This window comes from Strix aluco, chromosome 3 (genome assembly GCF_031877795.1).
Source record: "Strix aluco isolate bStrAlu1 chromosome 3, bStrAlu1.hap1, whole genome shotgun sequence".
Classification (NCBI taxonomy): Eukaryota; Metazoa; Chordata; class Aves; order Strigiformes; family Strigidae; genus Strix; species Strix aluco.
The window spans coordinates 56,508,330-56,530,467 of record NC_133933.1 but is presented as its reverse complement, the minus strand read 5'-3'; the positions used below and the strand labels follow the sequence as shown (position 1 = coordinate 56,530,467).

Sequence of the window (22,138 nt, the reverse complement as noted above, 5' to 3'; positions counted from 1 at the left end):
TTGTCCACTCTTATCACAGGATCTTTTGGTGCTTCAGATGTCTCAGAGTTATTACAAAAGGGTATTTCTTATTTATCCGTTGGAAACTGACTCTTTATCAACACAGAATTTAGAATTTGTTGTCAGCAAAAGGAACTAACTAATGAAATTAAAGGCAAAAGCCATGATTTTTCTGTTGTTTAGCTGAACAACTGAACAAAAAAATTACTAATTTTAAAAAGAAATTGAATCTTCAAAATTAATATAATAACCATGTGAAAATGCCATTTTTTCCTCTAAGAGTCCCAGCCCAACACTTTCAATGCAGTAGTATTTTTACAGTTACAATATGTGCATCTTCCTCTTTCTTGTTCTCTTGCTCCATTTTTGGGTTTTGATCAGAGCACATTTTCTGCTGCTCACAGCTGAGAGGATAGAGCAGCAAGAAAATCACCCTTCTTTTGAGTAGGAACTACCTCTCTTTCTGGCATAGCTTTTGTTGTTGATGGATATGAAAGGGCTTGAAACCAAAATGTTGTAAAACTTTATCAGTATACACTTTGTTGCACCTCCTCATTCAGATAACTGAATGGCCTGATTACTAGCCACAAAGACAAGGGCATTCGGTTAAATATTTAGGGCCAGATGCACTTTCCAGACATCTGGTATGGTACAATATTGGAGAAGGAAAACCTGTCTTTCATCCAGGAGAGGACCAGAGCCACGTGATCAGGGGCTGCAAAAATTTTGCTGGGAAAAGAGCATCCGTTTTTTCACCCTGGCCACACACACATCTATGTCAGGTGACCAGGCAGGAGCAAGGGAAATTTCTGCAGAAACAGCCCTATTTTGAAACACATGGCAAAACCTCCATGAGCTTCAGTGGGCTCCAGGTACATCTTGTGCTGGGTTTGGGAATTCCAGGGAATAAGCACCATTCTTAAAACTTCAGACACAGATTTTGAGCATCACTTCCCCACAGCCTTAATTTCCAATCTAAAGGTATTGCACTTAGATCAGTCTTGCAGATTAATCATGGAATGTCCTCCAGTTGTCATAAAGGTTACAGGAAAGGGAGACACTAGTCTTTAAAGGAATAATTACGGCACTTGGGAATGTCACAGTACTCCCAGGCTTTTCTTGGGTCTGTTGTGTAGCACCAAGGTCCATTCACATCTCCATCAGGATTCCTGCAATACTGTAACAAAGAATAAAGACACCAGCTATTAACCAGGGGACAAAAAAGCCTACAAATGCATGTTTCAAAATAAAATTAGATTAAATTTGGGAAATATATATTTTACTTCCTTACTGATAAGTGATTTCCAATTCCTTTTGTCAAAACTTGTTTCATTTTTCTATTTGCTCTGTAAGTTTAGAAACAGATAATAAAAATTAAACCTCTTCAACTGTCTTAAGCCAGCAAGCTTCACTAGTGCAAGCTTGGACCTCTGAGCTCTCAAAAAGTAGATCTTGACCTAGGATGGGGTTTTCTAAAGCACTGAACAGGTCTACTCCTGCTTCCACTGCAGTTAGTGGGAACAGCAGGGTCAGCCCCGAGATCTTTTCACACCCACTCTGGTTGCATGACTCCAGAGCAAGTGGGTATTGTGTAAGCTACTCTTGCACAACTTTGTGATGCCTGAGTCCCAGGGGCAGGGGTGCAGTGTTCACCCTGACGTGGCGTGCCTGGTTAGCTGAATCACTCTCTAGGTCTTACTGGCCATACTGACTGATCTCTGCTCAGTACAGATACCTCACACAACGGCATGCTACCAGCTATATTTCTAATCTCCTTCTCTACTCTGAAGTATATACCATGTCTTAGGAAAAATGAGGAAATATTTGCTTCCCTTCCCCAAGAGTCCCTGTCAAATGCAAGAACCAAAAAATTATGGCAGGCAGCTTTTTGGAGGGAGTTTCACCAATCTGAGCTGGAATTCAATACAGGGTATTTGATGCCATCAGAGGATTGTCTAAAGCAAGCTCTAAAATCATGTACCTGGAGAAAAACCAGTTCAAGCTAGCAACATCAAACAAGCTCTTTATATGGCATACAGAGCTTGTCACAAACCACTCAAGTATTGTATAGAGGATGTTACAAGGCTAGAGAGCTAGTGATGAGTACATGTGTTAGGACTAGGGAGATGAAGGTTAGAGATAGAGAATGACTTACAGGATGGGTCAGATGCACATATATCTTTGTATGATGGACTGCAGCAGAAGTTGGAGGGCTGGAGGGGGAATTAGTTGAGGATGGACTGCAATCCATCAGCTATATATCTCAAGGAACTTGCACTGAACATTAGATCCCCTGCCATCTCACTTATCACTGTTACTACTGAAACCTATGACCCTAGGTGCTCTTTCTGGCTGAGGAGGCAGAGATGTTGCCCACAGACCAACTGCAGTTAGTCCTCAGTAGTGAGGAGAAGCAAGTGTCCATCTGAAGCCCCTTGGCTGTGCTGCAGGAGCATTCAACAGAGCTTCTGGGCATCTGTGTGTCCCACAGAAGTACAGACTGCTCATGTCAACAAGAATTAGCACGGTCAGGTTCTTGGACTGAACTGAGGAAAATAAATTAATTTACAAAGACCTGGCTTGAAATGCTCGCTGAGGGACCATGAAGAAGACAGGCGAAGCTCAATGACAGCAAGTATTAAATGAACAGCTGCTTACATTTTTATCCAGGCCTGCTCCTGGATGTGTTATGGGAGTGAAATAGTCATGGCTATGAGGTCTCTGAGAACTCCACTCTTGACAAGTTCTGCCCCTTCCGGTCTTTGCTACTGTGCCACGATAATCTTTACCATTACCATTAATGCAATCTGTGAAGAAAGAGGAAAAGAAAATGACTCTTAGCTGTGAGCTATTGGGCCACATCCATACTTGATTGCGGTGAAGCAGAAATAAATTTGAGGAAATAATACTAGTGCTTACATGTGCTACCTAGTATGTATAGAAGGAAAGAAGGAAAATATAGTGTCAATGATAGCTAACAATCACATTTTAATTTCCTTGCATTTTAAGCATTTTCTTCATGATTATGAAAGTTATAAATCAAAGAAGCTTAGATTCAGTTGACCACTTGTGAGTTCAGAAGCCAGGACCACAAAGACCATGCACTTATGAAGTCTTTTCCTTACAGACACTGATATCTGTCCAATGCCACATTTTACAGTAGGTAAAAAGCAGTAGTACATGTTCAGACAAAACCATTAGCCTTCTAACCAGAAGAACATGTCATAGCAAAAAAAAAAAAAAAAAGAAAACTGCAGCACTCTAATTATCTACTGCATAACAAAGTTGCATCTGAACTGAATTTAAAAAGCCAGCTGTCCTCTGGTGGGAAATGGAGCCCTGGAAACACAAATGCATGGCATAGGAAAAGACTTTTTTGGAACAGTTGCAATCAAAATGCCATCACCTCTATATTTGCTGTCATTGCTAGTAGCCCTCCCACAGTAGTGTGAGACTACTAGCCATCTGTTTCCTTGTGTTTCCAATATTGCCAGATGTAGTAGGTAAAAGATGCAATATTAATCTAAAAGCAAATACAGAAACCCTGCTGTAAAATTCCACAAGAAAGTTCAGAAAATGAAAAGAGTGGATACAGTATTATATTAAATTCTGTAATTATCTAGAGATTCCTGTATTTCACCCTCGTTAAATTCTTGATGACATTTCCATAAAAAACAGCTTGCTGGATATGAGCAATTCTGGGGGAAGCAGAAAGTACTCTCACCAGGGTTTGGTACCAGTGTTGTCTGAGGAGGTTTTGGTAAAGTGACTTGTACATGGTCATCACACTTCTTTAGGTTGCAATACTCCCATCTCACACTGGGGTCGGTGGTGTAGCACCATGGGCGGCTATCGGCATCTGGGTTTCTGCAATAATTCTGCTTCAGGTCCCTACAAATGTAAGCATATTATTGTTCTGCTGATCAAGGATGTCAATTAAATGCAGACACCAGAGTGAAAAGAGTAGGCTGATTTTACTGTTAATAGTTACAGGATATAACTCAGTACTGCAGAAAATAAGCAGTAAGAAAAATACAGAATAGTACACTTAATTATTACTACATACAGTTAAGCAAGGTAATGCACCTAATCATTACTACACGACGGGGAGAATAGCGATTAAGAAAGCTGCATCACCACTTGCATATGTTACCAACATCCAGATCCGCAGTCGCTGGGGAGCCCCGGTTGCAGCGAGGATTTGGAGTACCTTTCCCTGCAAGTGGGAAGTCCTACGCGATACGTCCACCCATGGGTGAGGCATCCAAAGTCATGACAAGCGGGTCCAGCCTTATATACCAAGAATCAGCAAGCCAGAGTAACTTGCACATTTGTTTTGAGCAGAAACATCCGGTTTCATCCTCCTATTGGATTCCACCCAAAGCCTGGCCAGGGCTTGGGGGGGGAGAATCAAGGGAGTTTCTAACAAGGCCAAACACTTGGGTTGTCAGCCTTAAACAAGGCTAAACAAGGGAGGTTGGATACACATTCTTACAGCATTTCATTCTCACTACTAATTACATTTTGCCTAAGCTACATCTTTCACTAGTGTGCATACATATTTTGCTAATGATCAGATACTAATAATTAACATCAATGGTAATACAGATTTTACTAATTAACAGATACTAATAATGGATAATGTTTAGTTGTGAGGTTCATTTAGAGGTCAGCTTTGTTTCAGGGCCTATTATTCAGGCCCTAGCACTATAATTATATTCACATTCATACCACTGATCTGAGGAGAACTTGAAAGAACGTTTTAGAAAGCAAGTCTTTTACAGAGTTAGCATATATCATTTATCATGTACAGTGTGCAACAGAAATCCTTTTGCCAGCATAAAGAAATGAAGAAGCATATGCAGAATATTTAAATATGCCAAATACTTACTCACTGATTAATGCTTATAGTAGAATACCGTTTACAAATCCAGATGATAAGTAAATGCACATATATATATGAAAGATATAATTATTTTTACTTTTCCAAATACATTAATAGGTTTTAAGAAGAAATCGTTTTTTTCATTTTGGAATAAATAAGTAGTAAATATTAGGAATAAGAAAATAATCCATCCCTTCCTCAAAGGTCTAATGAACTGCAGACTAGGAAGCAAAGACTTAAACTCATGAATAATCTCATGTATAGAAACAGTTCATACTCTCAATTCCTTTAGAAGCAATGTAGAAACACACAGTTAGTCTAAAACATAATAGTGACAACTGTGGTTTGTTCCAAGATGAGGTTAATAGAAAATGTTTTCACATTAGAAAAAGAAGAAAAGGAAGGGATTATTTTTATCAAGTACACTCTCTTTCCAGCTTTAAAATCATTGCAGTGTAAAGATAATGCAAATCAAAATGAGTTCATGAATGGCCATTGTCCAATGAAACATAGAAATGGGAAACACACATACGCATTTGGGAACTGGTCTGCCGTTTTATTGTGTCGGTGCGGTGACATTGAGCTCCAGGCTTGACATTTCTTTCCCGTGAGAGTGAAAGAAGCTGTGCCACGGTAAGTCACACCATTGCCTTGATAGCACTCCTCAGTAATTTGAGCCTGCTCAGGCACATCAACAGCTGTAGTGAATAACAGAAACCAGTCCCTTGCATCTTAATACTTTGATATTTACACATGAGCATAGAAAGCCAACAGAAAACAAGCCACAGTATTTCACAGCCCACCAAAGCACGCTCTCTGTAACAGAATCCTTCTCAGATTGTAGATCGAAAGGAAGATTTCCAAAAATGTTTGCAAAGAATTTTATGATATGCTAGATTAAAAGCACTTGTATGTCAATTTTACTGCCATGCATGGGGATTTATTTCAGCTAATGATCCAAATAGTTCAGATATGGATAAAAACTTCTCCAAGGTCAGGGAAAGTCTGTGGCTTTGACACAGATGCATGTGTGGAAGAAGCCTGCCTTGTGTAGGGAGAATTTTCTTTTGATTGCTTTTTATGGAGTCTTATTTCAGTGCTCTTAAATTATATTAGGTTTTGTTTTGGATTCAATTTTTCAGGAGCTGGCATATAAAGATAACTAACTTTTCCATGGAGCATTTAAAAATTTAGAGGTGGAGGGAACCACCGCTTGGCAAAAGGAAAAGACCTCTGTTACAGCAATTTTTCCTGAGTTGGGTCAGTGGGTGACTTAAAACCTTCTGCCCTTTTCCACCAGACTGAACATACCAGCATGGGCTCCACAACAGGCTCAGGAGTTCAACTGATACATAGCAATACTGAGAGTGACAGCAATAGCACAACTGAGCAGAGTTACCCAAGATTTTTCAAAATAAACCATGATGACCTTTCACTTCCAGATGTCTCCTGTTGTTCTTACCAGGGGCCTCTGGCTCTGTCCCATCACAGGATGGGATGGTGCAATATTCCCACCGGGCAGTTCTGTTGGTGGTGTAACACCATGGCATCTTCTCACCATCAGGATTTCTACAGTAGTTTTCCTCTAGGCTCCTGAAACAGAAAACTTAGCTAAGAAAAGCCTCTCATGGAAACCTAGTAAAGGTTATGAACAACAGGAGAATGTACCTTGCTGCCTAGTTTACTGTTGTATTTACTGTAGGTAACTGCTGCTGTCATTTACAGATTCCATTTACTAGATGAATGATTGCAATGCACTGGTGTTTTGGATGTGCTAAACCAGACACCTCCTTGATTGATGGATGAACTAAGAGATTGTATTTCATGTAGTACTTTGAAGCCAAGAGCAGCACAGCAGAAACATAGGGTGAAAGAATCTAGCCCCAAGCAAATACCATAATTGTAACTTTTACTCCACATTGCTTCACCTGAGCAATAATACAGAAAAAGGATGAACTGAAGAGGGAAAAAGTCAATCAAGCAGAGCTTGAAAGTCAGAAGAGGACACTCTAGTATCCAAGAACAACGAAGTGAATAAAAGAAATGTGCAAAAAAATTGAAAATGTGGAATCCAGCAAGTGATGAATGCTGGTATAACCAAAGACCTTTGCAATATAGTTGAAGAAAAATGAAGAAATTCTGTGCCTTGGTACTTCTCATGCACACTGAATATTGGAGGGGTTTCACTTACTTGCAGGGATAATTTTCAGGAGTGCGAGCGTGTCTGTGAGGAAATTGAGAACTCCAGCGCTGACAGGTATTTCCTGATTCAGTAACAGATATTGTGCCTCGATAGTCTTCTCCTCTTCCTGATAGACACTGACGTCCTGGTGCAGGAACTGGTGGGCGTGTTGCTATTAGAGTAAAAAAACTGAAATTAAGCAGTGCCTTCTAGACATAGTAAAAAACAAAACCAAAATAAAGCCCTTTGAGCTTTATAATTAAGTGGGCTCTTTAGCTTTCTTTGCAGGTAAGGTTTAAAGACCAAAATATTTTGAAAGTCCAAAAGATAGAGGAAAAGATATAAAAATATCTTAACTTTTCTTTCTTCCATTTTAACATCTTCACAAGCAGTCAGACTGCCAGAAGGGCATTTGCATCTGCCCCTTTACAGCAGCCAGGATACAACACAACCAAGCGCTAGCAGCCCTATCAGAACAAAGCTGGAAAGTGAGCAATTGGTAACACTGTGAAGAAAACTGGTGTGAAAGTGGCAGGTCCATCAGTGATAGGAACAGGTGTAGGTGCAGATATAAAAGAGATAACTGATGAGAGTTAGAGACAGCAAAGATGAGGTCCGGTGAAAAGCCCCAAGGAAAAGTACTGTGTCAAGAACAGGCCTTTTGGGGAAAAGAAAAATGAAAAGGTGGAGAATTGAATTGGAAAAGTAAAACAAAAGCCAAAAGATTTTCCGGAAGAGTGAAACTGACATCAAAAGAGGAACATCAGAAGAAGCATCAAAACCACTGAAATGCCTGGTCATGGACACATCAAGATGGGAGATGTGCTCTAGGCAAAACCATTAAAAATGACTATGCTAGAAATGTCTAGCCTCAAAAGAGCTATCAGAGGTTCATTTCAAGGTTTTTTTTTTTCCTTTGGGATAAAATTCAGCAGTTTTTTATTCTTTCCTTTATCTTTGGGGCCTCTTCTATTTGTTCTAGCTCCTTGCACCACCCTGAATGGAAGCTGTCTAGATGTCTTTGTGTCTAGAATTATAGAAGTCAGACTCACTGCAACGAGGAATGTTGCAAAATTCCCAGCGTTTAGTTGGACTGGTAGTGAAACACCAGGGCCGAGGTTCACCATCAGGATTACGGCAATAATTCATCTTCAGATCCTTCTCTGGAAAACTGAATGGGAAAAATAATTTTTTAAAAATGTCGCTAATGTCTGTAACAAATATTCTTTCTGGGCCAGAGTAGTCTTCAGGCCACCATTGACGATGAACAACCCATCACAGAGTCTGACTCACTTTTCTGGGAGGTATCCATGAGAGTGAGGTTGCTGGGAGTCCCAGCGCTGGCACTCAAGCCCAGACATTGTTGTTGCAACTACTCCGTGGTAGTTTTCTCCACTGCAATGCATGCACTCCACTGTAGGAGCAAGGCAGAATGAAGACATGAGAGACAGAAAGTCCCTGAGGAACTGGTCCATAAACACTCATACTCATCTCACATAAAGCTCAACAGCCTGATCAGAACACAAGGCTGAATGATAGTCTCTTTTTGGCAAAGTAAAAGCTTATTTTTCTTCGTAAGATGACTTCAACTCGTTGATTACATTTATAGTTTTCAATTAAAAAAAGCCCCAGCCTCATAGACCATAGTTTTTAAAAGAGATAAATTAAAACTACTAAGCTATAACTGAATATCTGTGCCTTGCTGTTGTCATGTTTTATTTACTTTTGCACTAGCAACTGTCATTTGGTTCAATGCTAGAATTATGATATGTGAATACACTCATATACCCTTTTTTTAAGGGTAAAGACTTTGTATAGCTTTTGATATATTCCTTATTGTTGTTGAAAATGACTTGGGAAAGTTTCAGGTTGAACTAAACTCAAGTTTGGAACAAATACTCGATTAAAAACAAAAGTATCTGAATAACTTCACATTCTTGAACACACCTTCTAAAAACAGAAAGAAATTGGTATTTATATCCTGACCTTCACATTCTGGGATGTTACAGTAATCAAATCTGGTAGCAGGATCTGTTGTGTAACACCAGGGTCCCTTTTCATCGTTATCAGGATTTCTGCAGTAGTTTTCCTCCAGTCCTGCATTGGGATATTTTTCAGGTGTATAACTGGAACAAAATTTAAATGGAATTAGAGAATAAGGAAAGTATCCCAGTTGTTCAGCTAAGGACTCTAAAAATGAAGTCTTTATCTGAGGACCATTTTGTAGGTGTTGTTCATTAGAAGTCTCCTGATTGCTACTGCGTGCCATTGCTGAAGAGTTAGAAGTGCCATAGCTACAGACTTCAGGAAATATGGTGCCTCTAAGGTCAGTCATGTCTTTAATACTTCCATTTACACCAGATATTCAGTTTCCAGTAATTTTTGCCCATCTGTGGTACCATGTAGAGAAAAGTTTCCTCTGGGACATGTTCCCTGGGAGACTCAATGAGAAGATACTTGCTGAAATGTGAGAGTTCTCGGTAACCTGAATGCTATGCCTTCTCAATAGGAGATTACTAAATAAACCCAACTGAGTGTTTTTCGTTAAATACAAGAAATACTGCCCTGTTAATTGTCTGTGGATTCACTGATAAAATGATGTACCTCCATCTCATCTGTCACATGCTATACCTTTAGCTGAGAGAAGTTGTTCTTGCCCTGGTGAGATCAATGGAAAATTCTTATTTCAGCAGAACCAGGTGCTTCCCTGTCTAGTGTTTTGCTTATGTATGGGCCACAAAATTAAATGCAACTGCCAAGACTGACAGTGTCCCTATTGATCATGTAGCCCCAACTGCATGTCTTTGAGTTACAACTCAGATTAGAGAATTATCTTGTTCTAGAGAAGTGTAGAAAAATATCTTAGAAGAAGACTTTGAACACCAAGCAAATTGCTTATAAGACTACTCAGCACACATAAATGACTTAGCAAAATTTCAGAAAAGGATACAAACATAAAGAAAAAGGCCTTACTTTGGTTTATGGGGGGCATTATCAACCCAGTTCTGGCATGGCACACCTTTCTGAGTTTTGGCTTCTGTTCCTCTGTAATTCACCCCTTTTCCCTCCTTGCATTCTAGAAGATAAACTGAAATGATATGTGCTTAATTAATCAGTATCATGACATGTCCATTGGATTTTAGCATATACAAAATCCATTTTCATGTTAATACATTTAAATACATTTAGTCATATTTTGACTTTCTTATGCTGTCAAAAATAGACAGTTCACATTGTAAAATCATACTAGTTATCTGATGTCTAAGTTGAATTAACTAACACTGCAAAATTTATGTGAAAGCCAAAAACTTCCAAACCAGAATTCCAGAGAAACTTGTAACACCACCCAGTTCTTTTGAGAACATGCTATAGTAGATTTAAATAATTAAGTATGCTTTTAACATTTAAATATGCACTGTAACAGAATACAAACACACTCTCTTTTCCTTGCCTCCTATGATGTTGTTATAGTTATGCACAGTAATTAAAATCAAACCTTAAAAGAGAGCCACCTGAATTCAGTTGAAGAAGATAACAAGACAGAATCAGAGATGCATACACATGGCATTTTACCAGTTTAAATAAGCAATTTTTTTTAAGCTCATATAAATGTGGGTGACATTGTTTCATTAAAGTTCACCACATGATGAATGACATTTAATTAATTCATGATATGCTAAAACAATGACTCTCTGCTGTAGAAGAGAAAATGGAAAGTTGGTTGAAGGTGCATATTATATATGCTTTTGTACTCTTAGATTTTGGAACTTAATGAAACTTCATGAAAAAAAGACAAAGAAGGACTAAAAGAATTAGCAATGAAATCCTGTCTTTATATAGGTCAAGGGGAATTTTAACGTTGAATAAGCCTTGGGCTTGTATTGGTGGCCTTAAAAACATGAAATTGTTTTAAATTATTAATCACTAAATTAAATGAGAACTGAAAGCTCAGTGTTGTAATTTTTTTCCCAGGAGGAGGGAGTAACCACAACTCCATTGCATCCTTTAAGATTTTCCTGGGAGGACTGAACAATTGCATTTCCCAGCAAAGAGCTGGTGACTGCAAGGGGAGAGCAGGCTTGCAAAGGGCAGCTCTGCCAAGGCACAGCTGAAGGAACTCAGATCTTGGCACACTGCTTCAGAGCTCCTATATCTGCAATTTAGGGACAGTCACTGTGGGGCACAACATGTCCTCTGGCTTAGAAAATTAAACAGGAAATTAATTTAACATTTCTCTATACACAGGGCATATTTCATCAGCCAGTTCCTCCTTTCTAGCTACAATAAAGCAATCTGTCTTTTAGGTTGTGACCTTGGCTTGTCTCAGTGTCTTTAAGCAGTGTCTAAATCAGATATTTGTGGAGACTCAGTTTTGCATCAGCTTTTCTCAGCATCAAAGTTATACCAAAGCTGACATACAAGCATAAGATTAACATAAATCCGGGAAAACAATGCCATTTTACACATACCTGTCTCGTCAAAAGTAAAAAGAACTAATACTTGAATATGAAATAAGGTCCAGCTCTTCTGTGGGCTGACAGGTATTTTAGATCTGGATTTATAGATGTACCTTTAGGCACGTCCTTATTTCAATGTATATGTATGGGCAAGTTTACTCTAGAAATTTTAGCTGGAAGTCATTTGGATCTCTCAAACAATTTTGCAATAAATTGACATTAAAAACCTCAATAGCTGAACATCGAATCCAGCAAGTGCTGACTCTTTTTGTTTGCATAAACTTCTGACCGTTTATATAACCTTTAGATTTTCTTTCTGTCTGATGACAAATAACTAACTTTGATCCCCACACTCAACCCATGTCCCTTGGGTTAATTATTTACAAACAGATATGTGGATAACGATTCCAAAATGCTAGCTTCAATTCTCTTAACTTTTTCTATAAGCCAGAGAAGGTTAACTTTCTCTTTTATAGCACATACCATAGAAAAACTAATTTTTAAAACTGTGAATTTTATATCAATTGTCATCCTTTCCTTTGAACACAATGAAAAAGAGAAGTTAGTTCTCATCAAGTAATTGCTTCAACTGAAAAAAAAATCATGTTGGTTTCAGCAATAGTATTGCAAAAGCATCTGGGCATGTGAAACTAATTTCCTTGAAGTATCAGGACAGCAGCATCTGCTGGAGACAGTGATGTAATCTGCATAGGTAAAAGCTACATTTTCCATTCTATTCTGTAACAATAGATTAAATTGATGTTATCATTAGAACAGGTACATAATTATTTGACAGTCTCTGCAAATGAAGGGATGAGCAACAGAGTAACCATCTGACACATACACAGTAGGCTGTGCTTTTGATGTTCATGATACCTCGGTCCATCTTTTGCTTTCTGTAGGTAGATGTGCAATTTTTGGACATTTTGGCTATGTAACACTACAGTTTTTCACACCTTTACTGATGGGGTTTGGAAGAAACTAAAATCCATGCCTATGACCTCAAAAGACTTAAAAGGATGCAGTAACAAATCTTCACTGAACATTGTAGGACTCATCCAGGTTCTAAACTCAGCACATCCAAGGGATGTCTCAAAAATAAATCAGAATCACAGTCTAGCTCCTGATCACAGTACTGAAGCAAAATCAGTAAGGATTATTTACAAGTAGGTTATTTGTTCAGTCTTTAAACTTTATTACTTGCCAACTGATCTATTCAGTTTTCCTTTGACAATAGAAACTGCATAAGATTTCTTAGCATTACTTAATTATGATTCAGGGAAATTCCCACCAGCTTCTGGATATAATAAAAATATCTTATCTTCAAAACAGTAAGTTACCTATCAGTTATATATACAGAAGAAGGAAGTTGGCTGTAAGCTTCAGAAATTATCAGGCTGAAAAGGACCCTCAGTGGTTTTTGGTCCAAACCCCATAAAAAGCACGGTCAGCTTTTGAGCTAGATGAGGCTGCTCAGAGCTTTGTCCAGTATCTGCAAGGGTGAAGGTTCCACAGCCTCTCTGGGCAATGTGGTCCAGTGCTTACCCACCCTTCCTGTGAAAAATTATTTTCCTTATATACACAATGTCTGAACAAAGTCTCATTTGGATGCAAGTCTGCAATCCAACTAAAGCTGTTGAACTACTACATAAAATCTTCTTGCAGATGCCCTACACATAGCATTATCTTATCCTACAAGTCTTTGCAGGTCAACAGAGGAGTAAGGATGCAATTTTCCGGAATTCATTGGTATTTACAGTCTAGTTCTTGTGATTCTTGACTTTTGGTTAGAAACTGGCCTATTGAAACCACTGTATGATTTGCAGCAGCTGAGAACCTGGTTCATTTTTCCTCTTCATGCACCTTTCTTTGTTGAAGGAGACCAATTTTTTGGTAGATACTATATTTTCCAATTTCTGAATATTCTCAAATGCATTAATATTTTTTAAAAAGTTACAAACCAGCAAATGGTGAATGGTAATGTTCACAAAGTCATTTAACAGAGAACAGCAGTAATTCTTTTCAAAGTTTACCACATTATCTTAAATCTGTATGATCAGTAAGGAGATATTTTCTCCCTTGTGTATTAATAGAGTCAGAGAACAACATAATGAAACTTATGTTACATTAAAAATAAAACTCATTCCTTCTTTCCTGTATGTAGCAAGAGCTGTGTGTGTGATGAGGTAATTCAAAAATAGTCTTAAAACCCAATCATTTGTTTGCATCTGGCATAAGGTGATAGATTTTTAAAAGAGATGGTAATGGATAGTTGCCATTTCTTAAAGACAGATTTCCATTTTCAGAAAGAATAGGAGATCAAATACACATTGGTCAAATAATCCTCATCTGTGATGAAAATGATCAGAAATAAAACATGTACAAAAGGAGAATACAAAAATTCACCATGTCAATTAATTATACCATGAAAATATAGATTAGGATAAAAGTTTCAACAAATTAATTAACTGAAGAGTACAAACATCGTATAATGATACACAAATACTATAAAAATAGATTGTTTTTATCTGAAACATAGGTAATACTTTTGACAAGGTGTGCAACTAGAAGAAAGTTGATTTGATCCCACCTAAGTAAACTGTGAATTTTCTTTAGTAATACAAATGAAATTATTTAGTAATTTCCATCAGTTTTCCTGTGAGTAAAGGTCTGTCTCAGAAACCATTGCCAGCACAAGTAGCTCCTCCTAGTACCCTCAGCAGATACAGAGGAGATGCAGCTGTAGATTATTGGCTGGTTTAAATGAAGAGGAGAGAAGGAACCCTTAAGCACCTCCATTACTCCCAGCATCCTCTTCTTTGCCCAAGCAATGATGCTCTTTTCTGCCTGTGGACCCTAGGATTAATGAAGCAAGAAAGATGCTGGAGCACTAATCTGGGAAAAAAAAAAAAAAAGGTATCACTGCTATACCAGCAATACGGTAAAAACCAGGTGTTAGGTAAAGCCTGACCTACCCACTTCATCTGACCCAGTGAAGGCTTAGCCTCCATTTACAATAGGGTTATATGAACCCCACTAGAAAGCATCTCACAGTGAAATAATATGAAAAAGACATAGACATACTTCTTTTTTCATAAAGAACTGCATTTGTTCTTCTGAATATCACTGCTGTTTTGGTGTTCTCAGCCAATGTTAAACACTCTTGGTCTTTACTGCTGAATAAGAAGGCCCTGTTGAAATTAAGAGGAGAGAGCAATGTAAGAGGCAGCAGCTGAATATGTGCATTATTTTCCTGAACACCTTTTCTAGTATTCAGTTATAATTTTAGCAAGCACTGCACGTCAGTGTTTTTAAGATTGAGTGATGTTTCACAAATTAGTATTGCAGCTCCCATTTTCAGTGGTGACTTTGACTCCTAAGTCTTCATACCAAACTTAGGTTGAAAAGGAGCTACATGAACAAATTACGACAAGGGATAAAAAAGGAGGTTTATAATGTGCTGGAGACTCCAGAGAACATGCTGAAAAGGATATATGCACAAGGGACCTTGACCTTATTTAACAAAAATCAGCGGTCATTCAAGAAACGAGACATTCTACAGTATTCAGCAGTTACCAAGGAACTGGTAAAACACAACAAGCCAGGACCTTAAATTACCTTGTAATAACAGTTCTGGGTCATCGTATGTGAAGCAATGTAAGCACTTTGTAAAACACTGCCATTTGTCTTTTCAGCAAGTGCCTAGGCTGTAAGTCTGCAAAACTGGAGTGGATGGTGTAACCTTTACAACAGCGTCCAAAGAAAATTCCTGACAGGCTAAGTAATTTCTACAGCTGTTTTTTCTGAACCAAAAAAAGAGCAATAGCAACATGGCATTCTGTGGGTAGGTCTGTACCAGGAAAGCATATACTGACAAAGACCATTCTGTAGCCCTGCGACCAACTGGCATGGTCCCAGTGTGCCTGTACTTGTAAATTTGCACAGCCTCATCCCAAAGGAGAGGGATCACATCTGGACTCTGCTGGTAACCATGTCCATGAGTTGTGTGTGGAGCACTGGTTGTCCTGGGTCAAAACTACGCTGGAGACTGCTCCCCCCAGTGCCAGCCCAGCTATCAGAAATGTTAAATTTATAAGTAGGGTTGTAGCTAATGAGCGCGGTCCAACACACTGCTAAGGTGGGATAACAAGTCTGAAGTATTGACCTGACCTCACTGCTCTGAAGCACTAAATGTGAGAGTGCTGCAGTGCTGGCCTGGTCTTAAATCTCTGCCTAACATTTACCTTTCTTCTTCCAGATCCTTCCCTGACAGGTAGTACCTGTTCTTTATTGATTGTAGTAGATATCACATAATTAATTAGGGAGGCAAGGACAAAACACACTGATGTTATTTCAGTGTCAGGTGATGGTAGGCTCAGACTCAAGGCAGAGGCTAAGGAATGTTACAATAACCCTCTGCAAACTGTAAATATACAATCTGAATATACAGACCTGCCCTCTCTGCCTTCCTCCCTATCCTCCTGAGCCAAGTACTACTGAAGCTCTGCCCTCTCTTTGTGGTTTTCAGAGAGGTGTGTTGGGTCAAAGGGAATGGGTGGTACTTCACATGCTTAGTCAGCAAACCCCTGTCATCCTTCAGGGTTACACCTCTTTAAAGTCTCATTTTCTCTTTTAATTTAAAACACAAATTTATAAAACACATTTGAAAAATACAGCACCAGGGTATCCCTGCCTTGAATAAAAGCCTGATGGAGAATGAATTACTGGAAACAGCCCTGCAGACAGTCTGCTGAGTTCAAAAAGGTATGCTGCAGAAGTGGTAGATCAAGAACCCATGAAGATTAGAAGAGAAAACCTCCCTTCCTCATATGTAAGGACTGCATCCTACTGCAGTAAGAGATATCTCTCCTCATTACTCCAGTTGCCCGCTGTACTGCTGAAGCAGAATGGGCTCTGAGGCTTCAGCACAGGAGGCTCAGAAGCCTTAGGCTCAAAGCAATAGGTTCTCCTGAGGCAGGAGCCTGAGCAAAAGCCAGTGGTACAGGCTGGCCAACTTCTTTCATGCTTTCTAGACCCTTGGGCCTGGTTAAATGCAAGTGTGGAGAGAGGGCTTGGCTGGAAGTAGGGTTTAGGATCATTAAAGTTTAGACGGCCATCTCTTTCTGGTTTTCAGTGTGCCAAGCTGTGCATCAAAATATCATAATGTTTTCCAATAAAAATTCAACATAATTTTCTTAATTTCTCTGTTTCTGCTGTCTTCATCCATATGTTCCAGGCATTCTGTTTCTATACATCTTTTGTAACAAACCTCAGACACACATACTCCTAAGAAATCCCTCAAAAGTTCAGACTACTGATAAATAAGATAGACTGCTTCATCATCTGCAATGAAAGATATACATGGGAACCAGTGGAAATTACCTGCAAGTAAATTTATTTTCAGTTTCACATTGCTCCGCACATTCTTTTTCACTATTTGTCCTATAAATTTGCTTCTTTGAGTTGAGCAGCCAAGCTCCCTCTGTTCTCACATAGCTGTCTAGTATGTCTCCTTGCACTAAAAGGAAAAAGAGAGAAAGAGGTAAAAATATGAATGCTGATATGATTTATTTCAAACTCTCATGTTAAATTCCTTGTCACCTAGTTGAGTAACATCATCATTTAATTGCTGGAATAATTGGGTTAATGGTGACAAAATATGGGTAAATCTTGCCTTCCTAGTATGGTAAAGAATAGTGTAACTGAAAACCCAGTGTAAATCAGGACAGAGAAGTAGCCTGAACAGTGCTTTGTATCATTCGAAAATCATAACAAGTAACACAAACATAGGGTATAAAGTGATGGGAACAGGGAAGATGATTCAAGGAGTGAAAAAAAGTGACATGTTTGAGAAGGAAAATATTGGTCGCCCATACTTTGGAGAAAGTGGAGAAATGGGACTCAAGAAGGGTGTGAAGCAGTGATTGTCCATTGCTGATACCTACCCACATGGAACAACTTCAGTTTTCTCAGCCATTCCATAGCTGCCTCTTTTCAAATGCTCTTGCTCTTGCAAGAAATAAGCTATCCTCAGTCACTGGGGTTATCACTGTGCTCATGTTCAGTTTATCATTTTTGTAATAACTCTGTACTGAACTTACTTAATAACCAGGGTAGCAGATGGTGCCCTCTGTTGCAGTGAATTAACACAAGACATTAAACTGATAAATAAATTCACCTAACAAACTCTGGGCTACAGCTGCATGTGAAATATATAGGATACTAAAAAGTACAGCTATGTTTAGCAGTAAACTCCAGAAATGTTCAAGTACAATCCTTCTTGTAAAAGTCTTTGCTATTTAGTATTTTCTTTTTCTGTAACAGCTATGCAATCTCTGAATGCTTAGCTATAGTTCACAGCACTGTGACTTTCATGACTTTCTGCTGCAGGGTCATGGAGTTGCATGAGTCCTGTGATTTTTACAGTTTCTTTATCAGATGAGCATATGACTCTACTGACAAATATTTGGCTCTGAGAGTTACCCAGTCTGCATGGTTTCAACCCCAAACAGATAGCTGGCCCATGGTCTTTGCAACACACCTCAGTCTTGCTCTGGTTTTGTGCCTGGCTTTATGCAGTTGCTGAATAAAAGTCATGCAGGGTATGAACCAGACCCTGGCTTCCCCCTCATATGTGACAGCCATGCTGAAGAGAGGGACTTCTTTCTTCATCTTTTTCTGACCCTTCTCTTTCTTCTCTGTAGCCCAATGACAACAGGAGATGCAGAAAGCAGCCTCATCCCACTCAGACCCACAGCCTGTGACTGGTGGGCTCCACGGGGATATTCAATGAAATGTCTTTCAGGCTGAGGAAGGCAACTACGTCTCCCTTTCCTGAGTTACACTCTTCTGTAGCGTGAAGCAGGATCATATGCCTCGTGGTACAGTTAAATTCCTTCACCTGAGTGCTAGCTCAGTCTGCAGTAGAGTATTTTCTTGAAGATAATTGTGCACCTACAAGAGGGAACTGATAAAATAGGCCCAAAAGCCAAATTATGCTTCCTCTCATACCATTGTAAACCCAGAGAAGTTACTGGAAGCTTTTTTTCAGCAGGTAGACTAGGGAAAAGTTTGACCCAAGGGTTGACAGTTTAACAGGATGCATGAAACAAAAGGATAGCTGCTTAAAAAAAAAGATAAAGTGAAAAAGGATACAATAAAATTTCGTGTGACAGGCACAAGAATCACTGATTCCACTAGTTATTTCAAAACAAAGATGACATTAGGAAGAAATGAGTTTTGAGAGAAAGCATTAAACTAGGTTAAAACAGTCTCATAGGGATGCTGCAATTCTCTCCACAAGGACAAGAAATACAAGCAAAGATTTCCTATTATGGTACAGCTTCCATGCAACCTTAATTCTCTGCAATAATATTATCATTATAATTATAGCATTTGATTTTTAACATATTGACAGGGTGGTAATTGATTTGGGTCATAAAAACATTTTTCCACTTTTCTGTTATGATTATATGGCAGGGCATAATACTTTAAGAAAAAAAAATATATGCAAGCGATTAAAAATGCAGTAAATGTTCTTCCTACCATTTTTCCTATGTCTATGGAATTTTTCAGTGTTAGAAAGATGTATCACTACCTTATTCAGAAACGCAAATATTTACCGCTATTTGATAAAAGATTTGGAAACAAAAGCAGTATATTGCAGACAAAAGCCCAAATCCTGTATTTTCCTTCCCCACATAAAATGCTTACTTATTTGAGAAGTGTATTTGATTTGAATGAGGCTGTTCTGCAAAAACAAAGCTTAGAAACTAGAATTTAAATTAAGGTCATAATTCTTAACATTAAATAATATCTAAAATTTTTTATGATGGAGCATGTCTCATACTTGTAGCTAAAATCTACCCATACATTTTTCTGTTACCTTTTTTATATTTTAAAACTACATATGTAAAATGGTTGTGCATTTTATGCTTTTTTACTATGTGTTTGTACACTCATAACTATATTTTTAACTGTAATCACAACAGGCTGTGTAGTTATACAGAAGGTCTGAAAGAAAATGTGCCATCTGAAACCCGTAGTTCATGGAAGTTTAAAGTTATCAGGACAGACAAAATTTATTCAAAATTTCTGTAAGAGTTACAATCTACTAAACCCCAAAAGACATATGAAAAGAGCCTTACTCAGTTTTTGTGTATTACAAATTATTTTGTACTATCTTCCACAAAAATACTCTTGCAGCACCAAAAGTACTGCAGAAACTAATGCTGCCCAGATTTTGGCCTCCTTATCACATGGATTGAAAAATTTCCTATTAAGATTGTGGCTATGAAAAAGACTGAAATTCTAGCATGTAGAACAATATTTACTTTTCCACAATGCATCTACAAATTTTAAAACAATCGAAAAAAGGATCAGAGTACTTGGCAATAACAGAGAAAAGAAACAACCCTAGGATAAAAGGCTGATGAAATCAGAGACAGCTGTGTCTTTTTAGCAGGCCTGTGATAGGCTGCTTTCCAAGGGTGCCCCCATTTCTGGCCATGAGGCATATTTGCAGGGAGCCATTTGTTCCCCACACAGACACCAAGGCTGTTGGTCTTCTGGTGTCTCTAATGAACACAGCACTGGAGCAACCACAGCTCTTGCTTTGTTCAACGGCAACTCTCTCTGGCCAGCAAGCCCCAAATCCATCGTCATCCAGGTAAGTGGTGACACAGAGATTTGGGGACCTACCTTCACCAAATGGAGCTTGCAAGCATTTGCCCCTCATCTCACCTAGGCAAGTGGAAAGCAAAGGGCTCTTACCTGAGCTGAGCAAGAAAAGAAAGAGAAAGGCGGCTTTGCTAATCCCCATTTCGGCCAAGCTGGTGGGTGCTGGAAGTTGTGTGTGTCAGTGCACAAAGTTTTATTGACTTGCACTGGAGTGAGGCAGCATCAAACAAACAAGGCAGGTAGATTAAGTTAATCATTCTCCTGTGCTGTGACCCCCTTTGCTGTGGTGTGTCCATTCAAACAACCTTGAATTGGATGGATTACCAAATCAGACTCAATCATTTGTACTGGATGCTGGGAAATGTGAAGGCACTCTCTTGTTTTGCAGGGCATGTTTTTGTTCTCAAATGGTTAGGACTTTCTTTGTTAGAGAATAGACAGGAATAATGTTGCTGGAAAGCATGGGAAATCATGTGTCCAAGCAGAATGTTAGTTTCTCCTGATACTAGAGTCCAATGGTAATTCCAGCCAGGCATACCTGTATTGACTTTTAAGGACCAACTTCCATTCAATCTCAGGGTAAGCATGATTATCAGATCCAGATAATATTAACTCTATAAAATAGTTTAATTTTACTTTTTTATTAAATAATTCCTTCTCTCCTATGTTTTTTTGACCTAGGCTTTTCTTTGTTTCTTCTATTTGGGAGTAAACCTTCGAGTTCATTTTAGTTCAATAGCATTAGGTTTAAGACCGATAGATAGCTATTTCGTGTTCTTCCTTACCAGACATTTAACTTCACTCTGCACGCATAAACTTATCCAGTGAGGGTGTCAGACTTTGCTCATCCATGTGTTACCCTGATTTCAACACCAGCTCACCCTGCATTTCCCAAGTGGCCTTTGCCTTGGAAAAGTTGCGCTGCAGCACCATTTCATGGTTTCTCTTGCATGTTAAGTCACTGGTGTTGCTTCAAAACAACTTGTTGAATCAAATGTGGTAGTGACTCACCAGAGGCAGGAGGGGGCTGAATATTGGATGAGGAAAACAGGCTTAAATGAGTGCCGCTGTGTCATGCAGTTCAGTCTTCTGCAATTGAAGCCAAAGAGTTCATAGAATCATGAGTTTCTTCTAAAAACTAGTGTGCCTATCCTCTTCCTTGATGTCCTGCTTACTTTAAGCAGAAATTGCATTGTACTGAGGGCTTGGGATAAAGCTAGGGGTGCAAAAGTAAATATGTGAGAAACATTCTAGTATGGGAAACAGATTAGCTGTTATTTTACTGATTATTTGAAAAATCTAGAGTTGATCCTGCTTGCAGTCCTGTGCTATTTTTCCCCTGTAGAGTGCTGTAATACCATGTTATCTGGTTGTCTTCGATGATTGAAGCTGTTTTAATGAAACTTGTGAATAACAGTAGAGTGTGGGATATCTGTAGAGGCTTGGGAGATCGCTAACGCTAGGCCAGGGAAACAAAGCAGATGGGCCCAAGAGAGTAGCCGATGGGACCTGGACTCAGCTCAAGGAAACACTTGAAGGGTGACAGATAGGAGGGGTTGGATACTGTGCAATTACATGTGGAATCAGGCTTATTGGGTTTTAGGAACAATTATACATTAAGAAAGATGGATAAAATGAAGGAGCAGAATAAAAAGCAGGCTTCACTAGCAAGCAGGCTTTTGAGACCTAATCAAGTTTGATTTAGCCCAACATGGTTTTAACAGTCTTAAACCCATTTTCAATTCTTACTCCAGATCCTGGGTTCCCTTTCTCCTGCTCCACACCTCCTGATTCCCTGGCCACTGTCTTGCCCCCAGACACAGACACTGTCTGCTCACCAATCCCTGTGCTTCCTTCCCATCAGATATTATCAGATAGTGGTTTTTTCCTTACTCAAATGTAAAATTTGTTTTCTGCACAGCCCTTCCCTCCCCA

The 22,138-nt window shown here is 38.9% G+C and overlaps 1 protein-coding gene across 1 annotated transcript in view; it reads right to left on the bottom strand.

Annotated features, from left to right (window-relative positions):
• Positions 1 to 22,138, bottom strand: part of LOC141921612 (apolipoprotein(a)-like) — a 65,920-nt gene that overhangs the window by 5,611 nt on the left and 38,171 nt on the right. Inside the window, 13 exon segments of the mRNA XM_074820536.1 lie at positions 1,084 to 1,177; positions 2,659 to 2,807; positions 3,725 to 3,891; positions 5,418 to 5,583; positions 6,348 to 6,478; positions 7,077 to 7,239; positions 8,120 to 8,238; positions 8,361 to 8,481; positions 9,054 to 9,193; positions 10,041 to 10,155; positions 14,609 to 14,715; positions 16,907 to 17,042; positions 20,297 to 20,378. Coding sequence (XP_074676637.1) covers positions 1,084 to 1,177; positions 2,659 to 2,807; positions 3,725 to 3,891; positions 5,418 to 5,583; positions 6,348 to 6,478; positions 7,077 to 7,239; positions 8,120 to 8,238; positions 8,361 to 8,481; positions 9,054 to 9,193; positions 10,041 to 10,155; positions 14,609 to 14,715; positions 16,907 to 17,042; positions 20,297 to 20,378 — 1,690 coding nt within the window.